Genomic DNA, 16,522 nt, shown 5'->3' with positions numbered 1-16,522 from the left:
CCCTCACTGAGACGGCCTGGAGCCGCTGGCACTGGAGGTGTCGCACAGGGGGAAGATTCCAGCAGCTCCTCAGAGAAGCCCCTCCTGAGCCCCCCACTACCAAACCCAGGCACAGCCGCAGACACGTTCGGACTCCAGGCCGGGCCGGCACCGGCCTGCGCCCGCCTGCTCGAACCCGGGGCTCCGAACCGAGGGTGCGGCGGGGAAAGGCCGGGCCGGACGCGGCGAGCGAGCAGCGGCCAGCGCAGGGTGACGGCCCCGCCTTCGTCCCCTCCCCTTCCTGCCGTCCCCTTCCTGCCGTCCCCTCGCTCTCCGCGCTGGGCGGGCTCGCGGGCCGGGGCTGATGCGGTGCTGATCGGCTCGGCCCTCGCAGGCTCGGCCCCGCTCCGGGCCGTCGGCGCCGGGGGAGCCCCAGGGCGGGGCTGAGGGGGGCCATGGGCCGCAGCCGCTCCCGGTCACCGCCGCGGCGGGGTGAGGGGCACCGGGGGCAAGGGAGCTCCGGGGGAGGTCGCGGGGGACCCGGGGGACGGGGCACGGGGGGATCCGGGTGGAAGGGCCGGGCCCGGGGCTCCCCCAAACCCGCGGGCGGGGACTGAGGCCCTCAGGGCGGGGGGCGGCGGGGAGGCCCCGGTTCCTCGCTCTGGGGAGAGCAGAGACCCCCTCCCTCCTCATCCTTATCCTGCTCTTCTTCCTCCTCATCCTCCTTTCTCCTCATCCTTCTTCTTCTTTTCCTTCTCTCCTTCTCTTCCTCCTCTTCCTCCTCCTTTTCTTTCTTCCTTATCTCCTTTTCCTTCTCTTCTCCCCCTCCCCATCCTCATCTTCTCCTCTCCTCCTTCACCTCTCCTTCTCTTCCTCTCCTCCCCCCTCCGGCTCTTCCCACCCCTCTCCACCTTCCTCAGGTTTTTGGGGACCATCACCCCCTTCCTGGCTGAGCCCCCTCCGGGTGATTTCTCCCCTGATGATTCCCCCCGCTCCAGGTGGAACTTTTTCCTGCTTCTCTTTCCACTCTTGGGGATGCCCATAGGGGTCCCTCAGCCCAGAACTGTCCTGGGGGGTCATGGAGGGCTGGGAGGGGCTGTCCCGGGGTGTCTGCTTGGGACCTGGGATGTTCTGCGGGGATTTCCTTTGGGAAGCAGGAGCTGACCCTTCCCCGGGCAGAGCGCCGGCGCTCGCGCTCCACGTCCCGGGACAGGGACAGGCGGCGGCGGGAGCGATCGCGGTCCCGGGACAGGGACAGGAGGAGGAGCCGGTCCCGCTCCCCACACCGGAGACGATCCAGGTGAGGGCAGGGACCATCCAGGTGAGGGCGGGGACTTTCCGGTGAGAGTAGGGATGATCCAGGAGAGAGCAGGGACACCAGCATGGGGTGGGCACAGCTAGGTGAGGGCAGTGTGAGTGACCCGAGGACAGTGGGAGCTCCAGGTGGGATTTCCAGGTGGGAATTGCAGCCTCACCTCGTGTGCCCCAGCAGGTCCCCACGCCGGCATCGCTCCAGCTCCTCGTCACCAGCACGGCCCAAGGAGCGCCGGGATGAGGAGAAGAAGGAGCTCAAGGACTCCAAGAAGGAGCGGCAGATCACAGGTGAGGGGGGATTTTTCTCTTGGAACACTCCCAGATGCCCTGTGGGGCCAGGACCAGCCCAGGGACACCCAGATTTTTGGGAATCCCAGCCCGAATTTCTTCCCGCAGAGGAGGATTTGCAGGGCAAGACAGAGGAGGAGATTGAGATGATGAAGATGATGGGGTTTGCCTCCTTCGATACCACCAAGGTGAGCACAGGCCCGGGGCCACTCCTGGGGGCTCCGCTGTGGCACCTGCCCTGTTTGGGGATAATCCATGGGATTTTGGGACGTTTCTCCTCAGGGGAAGAAGGTGGACGGCGCCGCCAATGCCTACGCCATCAACGTGTCCCAGAAGAGGAAATACAGGTGTGTCCCCCCTCCTTTGGGATAGAAAGAGGATTTTGTTTTGTGAGGTAACTGTGGCCTCTGTCTCATGGTGATCCGGCTTCCAGGCCTTGGGAAAATGGGAATTTTGTGAGGTTGAGACACAAAAGCAGAGGTGACAGTTCTCCAGATCCCCCTGGGAATGGGGAAATCAGGATGAGGAGTGAGGAGCATGTTAGGAACAGGTGGGATGTGCCCAGTGAGGCCTGAACAGGATGGGAGCAGCAGGAAGCGATGCTGTTCTCCCGGTTTATTCCCAAAAAACAGCCAGTGTCAATTCTGTTCCCCTTCTGATGGGAGCCTGGGGGTAGGGCCAGGCAGTGCTGGTGGGATCCTCACACCGCCCAGCCTCCAGAGCAGCTCCTTGCTGGGAGCCTTCCTGCCCATTTCTTGGCCAAATCCATGTGGAACTGGGGTCCCTGTGGCCACTGAGTCCCATTCCCAGCCTCCCCCAGGTATTTTTGTCCCGATTTCCCTGGATCCAGGGCTGACTCTGGCTCCATTCTTATCCAGGCAATACATGAACAGAAAAGGAGGATTCAACAGGCCCCTGGATTTCATCGCCTGACACTGGGACATGACTCCCACCATGGAAGGATTTTGCTTCTCTGCACTCTCCTGGGTGGCTCCAGTGCTGGATTCCAGTGGAATTTGGGTTGTTCCCAACAAATCCCACAGCCAGAGCCACCACGAGTTTCCGTTTCCTGGATTTCTGTTATTATTTTTTTACAAAAAAGGTTGGTTTCTGGCTGGGATTTTGCTGTGTTTTCCCTGCTTTTGGTTTGTTTCCCTGTTAATAAAACCCCAGATCTATTTTTTCCTTTATTTTTTATCATTCAGAGATAAAGCAGGGCCTCGATTCCCCCTCACACAAATCCTTGGGAATTGATCCTGTCTTGGTTTGACCCCTGACCGGGGTGGGGGTGTCCCAGCTCTGGGGGGGGTGTCTGTTCCTGTCCCAGGGGTCCCTGTCCCTGTTGGGTCTCTGTTCCCCGCGGGGTCTGTCCCCATCCTGGGTGGGGTCTGTCCCCAGCCCGGGGGGGGCTGTCCCCGTTCCCGGAGGGGTCTCTCCCCATCCCGGGGTCCCTGTCCCCATCCCGGGGTCCCTGTCCGGGGTGTCTGTCCCCAGCCTGGGGGGTCTGTCCCCATTCCCGGGGGGTCTGTCCCCATCCCGGGGTCCCTCGCCCCATCCCGGGGGGTCTGTCCGGGGGGGTCTCTCCCCATCCCGGGTGTCTCTCCCCATCCCGGGGGTCTCTCCCCATCCCGAGGGGTCCCTGTTCCCATCCCGGGGGGGTCCGTCCCCGTTCCCGGGGGGTCTCTCCCCATCCCGGGGTCCCTGTCCGGGGGGTCTGTCCCCATCCCGGGGGGTCCGTCCCCATCCCGGGGGGTCCCTGTTCCCATCCCGGGGGGGTCCGTCCCCGTTCCCGGGGGGTCTCTCCCCATCCCGGGGTCCCTGTCCGGGGGGTCCCCGCCGGGCTCACGTTGCCCCACGTAGCCGAGGCTCCGCCCCCTCCCCCGTCCGGCCTCGCCATTGGCTCGGCGGCAGGAAGTGAGTCAGGGCAGCGCGTGCGGCCAGCGGGGCGGGGCCGGTTGTGTGGGCGGGGCGCCGCGGGGGGTCGGACCAATGGCAGGAGGGCGTGGCGCTCTCGTCCAATGGCAGCGGGCGGGGGGCGTGTCCTCAGGCGCGGCCACGCCCCTTCTCGGCCGCTCGTGGGGACGCTGGGCGGGGCCGCCCCTCATCCTCCAATCAGCGGCGGCGCTGGGCGGGGCCTCTCTCAGCATCCGCCAATGAGCGGCGGCGGGGGCGTGGCGCGCACGGGGTCTGGCGGAGCGGCCGCTCGGGGCGGGCAGAGGCCGCCGCGACCCCCCCGGCGCCGGTTGCGGCCCGTCCCGGCCCCGCCATGGCCGCCCCCCCTCGCCTCGGCATCCAGATGCTGCTGGAGGCCGCCGAGTTCCTGGAGCGGCGGGAGCGAGGTACCCCCCGCGCCCCCCTCGGTGGCCCCGGTGCCCCCGGCCGGGCCCCGCGGTGACCCGCGCCCGCCGTTGTGTCTCCGCAGAAGCCGAGCACGGTTACGCCTCGCTGCGGCCCGGCGGGAAGGACGGGGAGGCCCCGCGGCGCCGCGCCAAGGCCCGGAGGAGCGGCGGCGGCGGCAGGTGACGGCAGCACCGGGCGGGGCGGGGGAACCGGGCCGAAAGGGCCCGGCCGCTGTAGGGCTGCGGGTCCCGCCTGGCCCGGCCGGGGAGCGCCCGCACCGTGCGGCCGGGCCCGGTCAGCCGCCGCTGTCCCTGGGCGTGTGTGACGGGCCCGAGGGGGCTCCGTGTCCGAGTGTCCGCGCCCGCCGAGGCCCCTGGAGCTGGGCCTCTGGCCGGGCCGGGGTCATTCCCCCGGGCCCCGGGCTCTGGTAGCGGCCCCCCGCCGCCCCTGGGGGTGTCACAGAGCCGGGGGCAGCCTCCTGTCTCCCGGTGTTTGGGGTACAGGGAGGTCCTCCTGTCACTGGGTGGTGACAGCAGTGGGGGACCCTCCTGTCATCAGGTGACCGGGCTCAGTTGTCCCTGGGTGTGTGACAGGACTGGGTGGGGCTCTGCTGTCACCAAAGTCCTCCTGTCACCGGGTGTCTGACACCGTGGGTGGGACCTTTCTGTCCCTGGGTGACCGGCCCAGAGAGGTCCTGCTGTCACAGGGCCCCAGGGAGGGGACCCTCCTGTCACCTCCTTAATTATCCACCCTGAAACCCACCCTGAGCCTCCCCTTATCCCTCCTTGGTTGTTCCTCCCTCTTATTCCCCCCTGGTTGTTCCTCCTTCTTATTCCTCGCTGATTTTAAATTCTAAACCACCTTTTTTCTGAGTTGGAAGTTGACTCCAAGCACCCACATTGAATTTCAGGAGCAAATCCCACCATCGTGGAGGCTTTATTCCATTGCTTTAATAACCTAAAAATCACTTGGATCCTCGGGGTGGGGGAACCCTCAGCTGATTTTGGGAAGGGCTGGCTCCAGGACGTGCCCCCAGCCGAGGGGAAGCTGTGAGGGGCAGCAGGTCCATCCCAACACGTCACCGGTGCCAGATCGTGCCAGGGAGGAGCCAGGCCCTGATGGCACCACATCTGTCACTTCTTTCCTGGTTGGGAGCGATCCCGTCTGCGCGACGCCACGGCAGCTGACCTTTGGCAGCTGCCGGAAAAAATCCACCTGGATTTGTCCGTGCTGGGATTCCCGGTGTCTCCCAGGGCCGGGCTGGCTCCGTGTCCGCCCACGCAGGGGTTTTGGGGTGTCAGGAGCCCCTCGGGGGGCAGCTGAGGCCGCTGGGCTTGAATCAAACAGGCTCCAGGTGAATCCAGGGGTTTGTCCTGCCTGGACACACTCCAGGTTTCCTTCTCAGAATATTTTGTTTGCTTCAGGCCAGTCTATTACGGTTTTCAGGAATAAAAAATATATTCCGAAGGGAAAGCTGGTGAGCAGCTGAGGTTTAAACTGGTGGGAATCATAATCAGTGACTCTGTGGGCATGAGATCGCTCTGGAGAGGATGTGGGAGCTCCACCTGCCCCGGGGTGAAGCTGCCATCCCCTCTCTCCCTGTTTATTTTATCCAAAATTAAAATCCATCAATTAATTCATATTTTTCTAAATACTGATGATGGTGAATGCAAACCAAAAGAGAAAACAACCATTCCAGGAAGGATCCAGGTGGAAAAGAGGATGGATTTGTAATTTGTGATTGTGGAGGTGATGGGAGCTTCACCCCTGCCCGTACCAGTGCTCGGGAAGTGTTTGGATAATTTAGGACCAAGGAAAAAACTCCTAAGGCTGCAGCCCATGGCAACCCCTTGGTAAAGGGCTGGGTGTGAAATGTATGGATTTATCCAGGAAAACATTTAATGGAGCAACGGCACAGGAGCCGGAGAGCTGAGCCCTTCCATTGTGCCAGGATAATCCCAGCCGTTGGAGTGGGAAAAACATTTTTGGGGATGTGGGAGGTGTGACCCCGATATTACCAGAAAGCCAACAGAGCCACTGAAGCAGGGTGATCCATCAGGAAGGGCTGCTGGAAAAGCAAAGGAGACCTCAGAGAGCATCTCCCACTACTGTGGTGGTGACATCCCTCATTTTTCCTTTGGTCCATTCCTTATTTTCCCTTTGGTGACATCCCTTGTTTTTCCAGCACTCCCAGATCTCGTGGGGCCATCCCAGTAGACACCTTCCTCCAAAACAGCCTGTGGGTTATTCCCACATTTATGTTTTCAGGCACGTAACAACGCTTTTCCCAAATTAGAGTGGAGCTGCTTGAGGCCTCTGTAGGTTTTAGGAGGTCGGTAGGCAGGGAGGCTGCTCTTCCCTAAGCACCATTCCTGGAGCACGAGCAGTGTAGCCTCCTGTGCCTTCTTTCCTGGATTTCAGTGGAAGGAAAATCAGTCATAGCTTGTGTTTTCCACCTTTTCCCAGCATCGTGGACATTCGAAGTTTCAGTCCTGAGCCAGATCCTGGAGTCAGACATGACCACTCAGATGCTGCCCAGTGCCAGATGGAGCAACTTTCAGCACTGATACCGCTGTTAATCCCAATCCCAACTCTAAATTTGAGTCTCTGGATAAAAATCCCATGTTATGGTTTTCCTGACCCTTTTATTGCCATTTATCTGGCAATTTCTGCAGCTGCATCCCACCATTCACCATCCCTGGGTATGGAGCTCTGGAAGCCCCTCGGGTTTGCATCTTTTCCAGGGAGCCTTTGCTAATTCCCACATGTTAATCCCAACTGTTAATCCCTAATCAGGCAGAGGAATTAACTTCTTCCTTCTTTTCCAGGTCGACACACAATGAGATGGAAAAGAACAGGTGAGTGCCAGAGGGTTCTCAGGAGCTGGGCTGGGGGGAATTATTGCTTTTCCAGAGGTATTCCAGCTGAGATTTGTCCTGAGTAAATCCCACTTTTTTGCTTGTGTTGTCATCCCGAGGTCCTTTGGGTGAGGAAATCTTGTTCACTCCCAGTGTATCCCAAACAAGACCAGCAGGTCATTGCAAAATCCGTTTGGAGCTGCCCGGGATCGGGCGGTTCAGAGATGGATGTTACAGCCCATTCCCGAGGATCTGACCTACATGTTGGGATTGGAGTAATGGACACAGGGAAACTGGGATGTGCTGGGAGCATCCCTGCTTTCAGCAGATAAAGGGATTTCCTCCAGGAGCTGGAGTTTCCCTCCAGCATTAACATCCTACCTGTTAATGTGGGGAAAATCCAGATGTTACAGGAAGAGGGAGGATTCCTGGAGCACAGTCAGTGCTCCTGCAGGGACCTGGTTTTGTTTTGTATCCAAAACCACCCTGTTCCTACTAAAAATAGGGAAAGGAAGCACTCCCAAGGGATTTGCAGCTGGGTGTTAGCCTGGGCAGCTTCAGCTGTCAGCAGGAACCAAACAGCATTCCTGAGGTGGAACCTTTTTGGGAAGGGAATGACCAAAAGTGAATATTCTCGCCCAGAATTCCAAGGTTATTGGCATCTCCTTGCCTGGGATCATCCCAACAGCCCAGGATGGCAGCAGGGTTTATCCATGAGGTTTTTCCAAGACATCCTTTTGCCTGGCTGCAGTTTTCTCACAGTTTCTGGAAGCTCACAGTTTCTGGAAGGCTCCTGGTCGGGTTTAGCTCCCACCACCCCAGTTTTCCACACGAGGGGGGTGGGAATGCCGTTGGGGAAACTGATCTGGCTGTGTGCTCCCGTTCCAGGCGTGCCCAGCTCCGGCTGTGCCTGGAGAGGCTGAAGGGGCTGGTGCCACTGGGAGCGGCAGCCGGACGGCACACGACACTCAGCCTCCTCACCAGGGCCAGGCTCCACATCCAGGTGAGCTGGAAAACGGGATCAGTGCCAAGAGCAGCATCCCAGTACGGGGCAAGTGCTGGGTTGGGCTGGGATAACTGGGAGACCACTGGCATCATGATGGGATAATGGAGGGAGCACTGGGATTCTGCTTGGATAATGGGGGGAGGACTGGGATTGGGCTGGGGTAAGTGGGGGAGTGCTGAATTGGGCTGGGATAGCTGGAAGAGTACTGACATCAGGCTGGGATAACTGGGAGAGCACCAGCACTGGGCTGGGATAACTGCGGGAGTTGGGATCCACACGGCTCCACATCCCAGGCGTGTTGAGGATGGGAGTGCCTCGGGAGCTGGTGGTGGCTGCGCTGGGCTGGTTTGGGCCGGGAATGCCGAGTGGTTCCGAGGGCATCCTGGAGCTCAGGGTGCCGTGGTTCCGAGGGCGTCCCGGAGCTCAGGGTGCCGTGGTTCCGAGGGCGTCCCGGAGCTCAGGGTGCCGTGTCCCCTTCCGCAGAAGCTGGAGGACCAGGAGCGCCGGGCCCTGCACCAGATCGAGCAGCTGCAGCGGGAGCAGCGGCACCTCCAGCGGCAGCTGGAAAAGCTGGGAATCGAGCGGGTCAGGATAGACAGCATCGGCTCCAGCCTCTCCTCCGAGCGCTCCGACTCGGATCGAGGTGAGAGCCCGTGCTGGGGGACGGCCGGCGAGGGGTCTGGCCGAGCTGGAACTCCAACCATTCCCATTCCTCTGGCAGAAGAGATGGATGTGGATGTGGAGAGCACGGACGACCTCCCGGCCGACCTGGACTGGAGCAGCAGCAGCCCCAGCGACTCGGACGAGCGCGGGAGCCTCCAGAGCCTCGGCAGCGACGAGGGATATTCCAGCTCTGGCGGGACCAGGGCGAAGCTGGCGAGCAGCCGGAAGCTTCCTGTCGGGATCTAGGAAGTGCTTCCCATCGCCGTTCCAGCGCCGCCGTTCCCTTGGGATCCCGTTAGCCAGCACACCGACCCCCCCAGCATTCCCTGCACGGAAAAACCTGAGCGTCCCGCCGATCCAGCTGCTCCCGGGGCTCCGTTTGCACCGCCGGCCGCTCATCCCGGCCGAATCTCCTCTGCCAGGCCCTACATTCCAGCCACACGCGGAAACGCCCGGGAATATCTTGGCAATAACAGCGACCTCAAGAGCCTTCCCTGGGTTCTTTCCCAGGCTGTCACTGCCCAGTATTCCCGATCTTCTCTACATTTGGGTGGCGACATCGCGTTCCCGATCCTCGGGACCCAAAAAGCTGAGGTTTTGGGAGCAGATCCGAAAAGAGAACCGGCCCTTTGTGGAGTTTCCACCGGGACAGAGCGGAGCCAGGTTGGGAACAAAGAGCGTTTCGGGCACAGGGATCAGCCTCAGTCGGGGGTCCCTTCCCCCCGACTCTAAATATTCAGGGACACCCCATCCCAGTCGTCCCGGAGCATTCCTGGCGTGGGGAGCAGCGCTCCGGGGGCGCAGAGCCATCCTCACCCTCGGGCTGGCCGCCTCCGGGCTGGGAAGTTTCTGCCCTCCCTAAACCCAGATGGGACATCCCACCTCCCGTGGCACGGCATTCCAGACTCCTGGAATTCCCTTTCCACGCTTCTAGTCTCGGGGACAATTTTTTCTACCTCGGAGGGAGCCCATGGACTCTCTCCACCCCTTCAGCACAAAGATGATGCCTCTGCTCAGCAATAACCCCACGGGACTCCCCGGATCTGGGATTTTTCCAGGCTCGTGGAGGATTCCAGAAGCCACCACAGGGAGAGAAGCCCCGGAGGGCAGGGGGGTTCCGAGCCGGAGCACACGTGAGCTGTCCGTGGTGTGTGTTCGTTTCCCAATGCACTGGAGGGAGCATTCCCACCACTTCTTGCTTGTAGAGATGCTCTGGGAATGTTGACATGTAGAGAGCTCTGCTTCCAACCCCTTCCTTTTCCCCTCGAGCTGGTCCAAGGGCTTTTCCAGCCCCGTGGAGCTGGCCAGGCCCTGGTGAGGAGTCGGCAAGGAGCTCTCCAAGGGTTTAGGATACAAAGGCGGCTCTGCCAGTCCCTTTCAGGAAACACAGGTGCTGAAAGGCATCGAGATGCTCCATGGAGTGCAAGGGGATGAGCAGTGGGAGACTCCAGTGCTTTCCTTTGTCCTTTCCTTTCCTTTCCTTTCCTTTCCTTTCCTTTCCTTTCCTTTCCTTTCCTTTCCTTTCCTTTCCTTTCCTTTCCTTTCCTTTCCTTTCCTTTCCTTTTTCCTTTCCTTTTTCCTTTCCTTTCCTTTTTCCTTTCCTTTCCTTTTTCCTTTCCTTTTTCTCTGTTCTTTTCTTTCCTCTTTTTTCTTCTTTCCCTTTCCTTCCTATTTCCTTTCTTCCTTTTCTTTTTCATTTCTCCTTTTCTCCTTCTCCTCCTTTCCTGCTTTTTCTTTCCTTCTTTTCTCCTTTTCTGTTCCCCTTTCCCCCTTTCTCCTTTTCCTGTTTTCCTTTCCTTTTCAACACCCCAATCCCATTCCTGGCTCACTTGGGGAAGTGGGAAGCTGCCCTCAGGCCCCCACAAGTTGCCCAAATTCCCCAGGTTCTGGCTCTTTTTCTACGTGCTGACTCCTAAGAGAAAAAAAAAACCAAACCACAAGGAATTTTCCTTTAAAGCTGCTGGAATTTCTCACCCTCCGGCATTGCCGCAGACCATGGGCAGCTGAGCTCAACTCCCTGCGCCTTCAAAAAGAGGGAAAAAAAGGCAAAAAGATGGAAAACACCAAGAAAAAGAGGAATTCCTATCAGCCCTTGGGGGCCAGTGGCTCAGGTGGCTTTTGCCAAGCTCCATCCTTCACCTGGGGAATCCCAGTGGAACCCTCAGGGCAGGTGATTCCCCGCTTTGGGAAGACCCTTCCAGAGGTACAAAATACTGATTTTTGGTTGGTTTTGGACATTCTGAAGGTTTGGCCTCAGCACAAATGAGGGGTTTTGGCAGGTTTGTGCCTTTTTGAGTTCCCAGCGCCTTTTTTTTCCCCTTTTTTCCTTCCTCTCCCAGACTGACCCTTCCTGGCCCTTTGCACTGTCGGGCTGTGCTCTGGGAACCCCCAAAACGCTGCACTAACCCGGAATCTCCGGGTCCCCATTGGTGGTGCCAGCCTTTTCCTGGAATTCACTGATCCACCAGCATTCCTATGAAATAAGCTGCAGGAAGGACTTTTTTATAGGTTGTGACAAAAATCCAGGGAGTGGGGGGAGTCGGATCAGGGCACGGATGGGTGGGAATCAAAACCACCCATTTTTGGGTTGTTTTTCCTTTCTTTTTCCTTATGGAAGGCAGATCCCGAACCGCCAGTCCCGGGAAGCACCAAAATGTTTGTTTCATCCTTATTAATTTTTCCAGTGGAGCCATCCCGTCTCCACTCAACCTTTCCTTTATTATTCTTTGGGACACCTCTTATTTGTGCTTTTCCATCATTTTTTCTGTTCTTTTTGCTTCCCAAGAAGTGGATCCACCCCAGCCTCGGCTCCGTTGGGCAGTCGGGAGTGGACACGGATCCCATTTCCAGCCGTTCCTGCTGTAAATATCCCACTGTTGGGCCGAATCCCATGTCAAGCCAATAGAATGGTGCTTTTTTTTTAGGAATTCCGTGTTTTAGGAGATCTTTGCTGTGTCCATGGATATTTCTGTCTTGTTTGATTGTTAGGAAATAAATTATTTCGTTACGAAAGAGACACGTGAGCTGGAATTGCTGCGGGAAGGGCCCGGGGAGGGTGAGGATGGGGATCCACCCTCCTCTGGGGGGTTGTGGGGAGTGAGGTCGCCCCTGAGCCTCCTCTCTCCAGGCTGAGCCCTGCCAGCTTCCTCAGTCGCTCCTCATCCCAGGCGCTCCCGGCTTTATCCCGGTGCTGCTCCCGGCTCGGCCGCTCCCGGGGCCGGGGCTTTGTCCCTTGTCCGGTCCCTGGGCTGTGCTGGGGGTCACCCCTGGATCAGCCGGAGCAAAGCGGCACCAGCCCCTGCCCCAGAGCTGCCGGAGGGGGGGCACAGGAGAGCCGGGAGGTGCGGGCTGGCGCTGGGAGCCGCGGCACGGGGCGTGGCACAGGGATTTGGGGCACACGGTGGCGCGGGGGGGGCAGAAGGACGCAGGAGGGACAGGGGGACAGGGGGACAGGGCACGGGGGGTGGTACATGAGGTGACAGAGGGGCACGGGGGGGCTGTGCCACCCTGGGCCCCATCCCGGTGCCTCACCCGGGGCAGGTGCCCCCCTTGGGGTCCCGCCCTCCGGCCGCACCCGTGCTGAGGGCTCTCGAGTGGCGAGTGGGGACAGGGTGGTGACCGGGGAGGGACGTGCCGGGAAGAGGAGCGGGGGGGCGAGGGGGAGAGGGGGCCACAGCCAGGGGGTGGCGGGGCACGAGGCTGGGGGATGGGCAGAACATGGGGAGATTCGGGGACTGTGGGGGACATGGGGTGTGGGGGCGTGGGACAGGAGCGGGAGGGGACGGAGGGGGACGTACTGATACGGGAGTGGGGACATGAGAACATCGGGGAACCCGGAGGGACATGGGGGACATTGGGGATTTTGGAGGGACATGGCAGGGTGGGGGAACACGGGGGGACATGAAGGACCAGGGGAACGCTGGCGGGGATTGGAGGGTGATTTGGAGGAACACGGGGGGAATATTGGGGTGTGGGACCGTGGTGCCACAAAGGGGACATGGGAACATGGGGGTGTGGGGACACAGCAGAGGGGAGAGAGGCGGTGATAGGGTGGGGGGGACATGGGGGGCCTGAGAGGATGTGAGGGGATTGGGGACATGGAGAAGTGCAGGGGGACATGGGGGTGTGGGGACATGGGGACCCCAATGTGAACCCCAGTAGGGACATGGGACCCCAACAGGGAACATGGGGACAGCAATGGGGACTCAGTGGGGACATGGAGACATTAAAAGGGATCCCTGCTGGGGACATGGGGCCCTTGAATGGGGACCCCAATGAGGACATGGCTGTGGGGACACCGGGGCATGGGGCCAGCAGCAGAGTGGCAGGGCGGGGGTGGCAGGCCCCGCAGTGTCCCCGTGCGCTGGCACAGTGCCAGCGGCCACATCCCACCTGCGGGGCTATAAGAGGCCACGGGCTCGGCCCTGCCAGCACCGCCATGGCCCAGCCACTGTTCCCGTCCTCGGCCCTGTCCCCTGCCATGGCCCTGGCACTGCTGCTGCTCCTCGCCCTGCTCGGGACCACCCCAGGTAGGGCCCCTGCATCCCCACAGCCGGGGGCACCCCTAGAGCTGAGTGTGCCTGCAGGGCTGGGCACCCCCAGAGCTGGGCACCCCCAGGGCAGGGCTGGGCACTCCCAGGGCTGGGCACCCCCAGAGCTGGGGACCCCCTAAGGACCCTGTGGTGAAGTGACGGGGACACGGATGCCTGGATGCCCCTGGGCAGGAGGGGAAGGGGGCCCTTGGGTGAGGGTCTGGGCCCTTGGGACCCCTCCTGGGGTCTCGGGCTAGGATGGGGTATTGGGGGGTTGTCACTGGGGGGGGTCCCCCATGAGGGATGGGTGGGGGAGGGATGTGGTATCAGGGGTGCAATGGGGGGGGTCCCTTCCACCCAGGTCCCCCCATGATGGCAGGAGTGGAGTTTTGGGGGTGGTGGGTGTTTTGAGGTGGGGGTCACAGTGCCAGGGGTCCCCCAGGATGGGGTGTTGGAGAGGGAGGATGTGTTGAGGGGGTCTCCCACACCCGGGTCCCCCCAAGAGGTCTGGTGTTGGGGTGGGGTGGCTTGAGGGGGGTGTATTGGGGGGGGGCGGATTGCCAGGTCCCCCTGGCCAGGTGCTGACAGTGGCCACAGGTTTGGGGGCGCCGGGGGGGGGCTGTGGGGTGCCCCCCTCTGCCTGGTGCCAGAACTGGGTGACGGCGCTGCGCTGTGGGGCCCTGGGGCGCTGCCCCCACCTCACCCAGGGACCTCCCGACGTGGTGAGAGACCCTCCCACATCCCCCCGCACCCCTCTGATGTCCCTCCACCCTTCCCTCTGTCCCTGTAACCCCTGTATGTCCCCAAAACTCCACAGGGGTCCCAATGCTCCCACCATGGTCCCCCGCCACGTCCGCATGCATCCCCCATGTCCCCGTTCCCCTGTGTGCCAGTGTCCCACCTCCCAACGTCCCTGTGCCACGACATCCCCATGTCCTCATGCTCCCCATGTCCCTGTCTTCCTCTGTTGTCGTTCCCCTATATCCCACATCCCTCCGGCCCCATGTCCCATGTCCCCGTGTCCCACATCCCCGTGTCCCTATATCCCACATCCCTCTGTTCCCATATCCCACATTCCCATGTCCCCGTGTCCCACATCCCCATGTCCCCATGTCCCATATCCCCATGTCCCACATCCCTGTGTCCCCGTGTCCCCATGTCTCACATCCCCATGTCCCCATGTCCCACATCCCCACGTCCCCGTGTCCCACATCCCTGTGTCCCCCTATCCCACATCCCTCTGTTCCCATATCCCACATTCCCATGTCCCACATCCCTCACATCCCCGTGTCCCCATATCCCACATCCCTCTGTTCCCATATCCCACATCCCCGTGTCCCACATCCCCGTGTCCCCATGTCTCACATCCCTCTGTTCCCATATCCCACATCCCCGTGTCCCACATCCCTGTGTCCCCATGTCCCACATCCCCATGTCCCCGTGTCCCCATGTCTCACATGTCCCCGCTGTCCTCTCCTGCAGGACATCTGTGCCGTGTGCCAGCAGCTCGTGGGCTTCCTCCTCCACGTCTCCAACCAATCGACCGAGGAGGTGCCTGTGGGGATGGGGGACGGGGGCCACTCTGGGTGTCACCATGGGGGCCATGGGCACAGGTGCCACTGGGCGTCATGGTTGGTGCCAGCAAATGCCACACAGGGAGGTGCCACTGTGGCTGATGAGGTGGTGGCAGCCACTGAGGGTGCCGTGGTTACAGATGGCACCATGGTGATGTGTGCCACTGTGGGTGCTGGGCTGGGGGGAGAAGTGGTGGCCGATGTCAGCAGGTGCCACGGTGGCAAGGTGACAGGATGGGTGCCATCGTGTGCGCCATGGTCACAGGCGCCGTGCCACAGGTGCCACCCATGGGCACCAGCGGTGCAGCGGTGACAGATGTGGCTGGGGTGCGGTGGTGGTGGTGAGGCCGTCACTGTGGGTGTCACTGTGGGTGCCACTGTGGGTGTCCTGGTGCAGGTGGTGCTAGATCAGGTGGTGAGGATTCTGTGCCTGCATCTGCCTTTCGTGGTCATCCCGTGCCTGGTTCAGGCGCTTGTCCATCGCCTCCTCTACGGGTCTTCTACCTCATGAGTGGCAAGGGGGTCTGGGGGCACTGTGGCCCCCAGGGACATGCGAGCTGCTGGGGGCTTGGGGACACCATGGCACGCAGGGACACTCCAGGGTGCCCGGGTGACCCTGTGCTGCCCCGCAGAAGCCCCAGCAGGTCTGTGCCACGGTGAAGCTGTGCCATGGAGAGCCCGGGGCCACCCCGGCCGTGCCCGTCCTTGAGGTGCCCGACACCCACCTGCAGGTACCGGGACCAGCGGGGGGAGGGTGGCGGTGGCCCCGCAGGCGATGGCCACCGCGGTGAGGGGGGGCACAGCCACGCCGCAGCCCCAGCCCCGGCTGCGGTGTCCCAGCCCCGGATGCGGTGTCCCCAGCCCCGGCTGCGGTGTCCCCAGCCCCGGCTGCGGTGTCCCCTCCCGCAGGGCTCCGGCGGGGCCGGGCTGTCCCCGGAGGCGCTGCCGGTGCCGCTGTGCTGGATGTGCCGCAAGCTCGTGGAGCGGGCGGAAGCCGCTGTCCCCGTGGGCTCGGTGGCCGCGGCGGTGGCCGGGCTGTGCCGGGCGCTGCCGCTGCCCGTGGCCGGAGCGTGCCAGTGCCTGGCCGAGCGCTACGCGGCCCTGCTGCTCGAGGGGCTGCTGGGCCGCCTGGGCCCCCGCCTGCTCTGCCGCCTGTTCCTCGCCTGTCGCAACGGGGACAACCGGGACAACGCGGACACGGGGACGCTGCCACCCCCCTGGGTGCTGGAGGCCGTCGTGGTGCGGCTGGCGGAGTGTGTCAGGGAGGAGGTGAGGGGGGACGGGGGAACACGAGGGGGACACAAAGAGGATGGCTGGGGGGGGACAGTCCCCAGGAGGTGACAGGGGACCCCAGGGTTACACAGCACCGAGGGGACACATCCGGGAGTGTCGCGGTCCCCAGAAGCCGTGCCAGGGACACAAATGGTGGGTGCAGCCCCAAGGGGACACAGCCTGGGGGTGTCACAGTCCCACCACCCCTGGGGACACAGCGAGGTCCCCAGTAAGTGCCACCCTCCCTCAAGAGGACAGTGCCAGAGTCCACAAGGCACAGCCCTGCGGAGGGGGCTTTGGGGGTGCCCCCACCCTTGGGGGATCCCTGACCCTGTGTCCCCCCCCCAGGACCCCAAGGGCGTCGGTGCCCCCGCGCCGTCCCTCCCCCTGGGCCCCTGTGCCCTGGGCCCCATCTTCTGGTGCTCCGGCCCAGAGGCCGCCCGGCGCTGCCAGGTGAGCAGGGACAGGGGGGACAGAGACAGGGGGCTGCCACCCCCTGCACCCCCAACTGACCCCTGTGCCCCTCGCAGGCCCTGCAGCACTGCCAGGAGCACGTCTGGCTGTAGGGGGGCACCAGGACCCCCCCAGCACTGCCCAATAAACCTTGGATGCAGCTCTGCCTCAGTGTTTTGGGGTGTTTCGGGGCGTGATGGGGGCTGGGGGCTCACAGGAAGCAGCAGAAACCACAAACCCCAA

The 16,522-nt window shown here is 61.9% G+C and overlaps 3 protein-coding genes across 6 annotated transcripts; all 3 read left to right on the top strand.

Annotated features, from left to right (window-relative positions):
• Window positions 1-290: 290 nt before the first annotated feature.
• Window positions 291-2,771, top strand: SNRNP27 (small nuclear ribonucleoprotein U4/U6.U5 subunit 27). The gene is made up of 6 exons (XM_069035369.1): window positions 291-471; window positions 1,159-1,279; window positions 1,472-1,581; window positions 1,690-1,769; window positions 1,864-1,928; window positions 2,460-2,771. Exons 1-6 carry the CDS (start codon window positions 435-437, stop codon window positions 2,512-2,514), a joined length of 468 nt encoding a protein of 155 aa, XP_068891470.1. The 5' UTR covers window positions 291-434; the 3' UTR covers window positions 2,515-2,771.
• Window positions 2,772-3,776: 1,005 nt separating this feature from the next.
• Window positions 3,777-11,464, top strand: MXD1 (MAX dimerization protein 1). Of its 3 annotated transcripts, none has more exons than XM_069035447.1 (6): window positions 3,777-3,920; window positions 4,004-4,100; window positions 6,750-6,779; window positions 7,668-7,782; window positions 8,269-8,428; window positions 8,510-11,464. In XM_069035447.1, exons 1-6 carry the CDS (start codon window positions 3,848-3,850, stop codon window positions 8,692-8,694), a joined length of 660 nt encoding a protein of 219 aa, XP_068891548.1. In that variant the 5' UTR covers window positions 3,777-3,847; the 3' UTR covers window positions 8,695-11,464. The 3 variants fall into 3 exon arrangements, with proteins under 3 accessions (XP_068891548.1, XP_068891547.1, XP_068891549.1); XM_069035448.1 differs by having other exon boundaries at window positions 3,833-3,920; window positions 8,507-11,464; XM_069035446.1 differs by having other exon boundaries at window positions 8,269-11,464.
• Window positions 11,465-12,188: 724 nt separating this feature from the next.
• Window positions 12,189-16,481, top strand: SFTPB (surfactant protein B). Of its 2 annotated transcripts, none has more exons than XM_069035532.1 (7): window positions 12,189-12,977; window positions 13,545-13,702; window positions 14,463-14,531; window positions 15,187-15,285; window positions 15,464-15,823; window positions 16,175-16,279; window positions 16,357-16,481. In XM_069035532.1, the coding sequence occupies exons 1-7, from the start codon at window positions 12,566-12,568 to the stop codon at window positions 16,390-16,392; spliced, it is 1,239 nt and encodes a 412-aa protein (XP_068891633.1). In that variant the 5' UTR covers window positions 12,189-12,565; the 3' UTR covers window positions 16,393-16,481. The 2 variants fall into 2 exon arrangements, with proteins under 2 accessions (XP_068891633.1, XP_068891634.1); XM_069035533.1 differs by having other exon boundaries at window positions 12,193-12,977; window positions 13,578-13,702.
• The last annotated feature ends 41 nt before the right edge of the window (window positions 16,482-16,522 follow it).

This window comes from Aphelocoma coerulescens, chromosome 22, assembly GCF_041296385.1.
Source record: "Aphelocoma coerulescens isolate FSJ_1873_10779 chromosome 22, UR_Acoe_1.0, whole genome shotgun sequence".
NCBI classification, from domain to species: Eukaryota; Metazoa; Chordata; class Aves; order Passeriformes; family Corvidae; genus Aphelocoma; species Aphelocoma coerulescens.
This window is presented reverse-complemented; position numbering and strand designations above follow the sequence as displayed.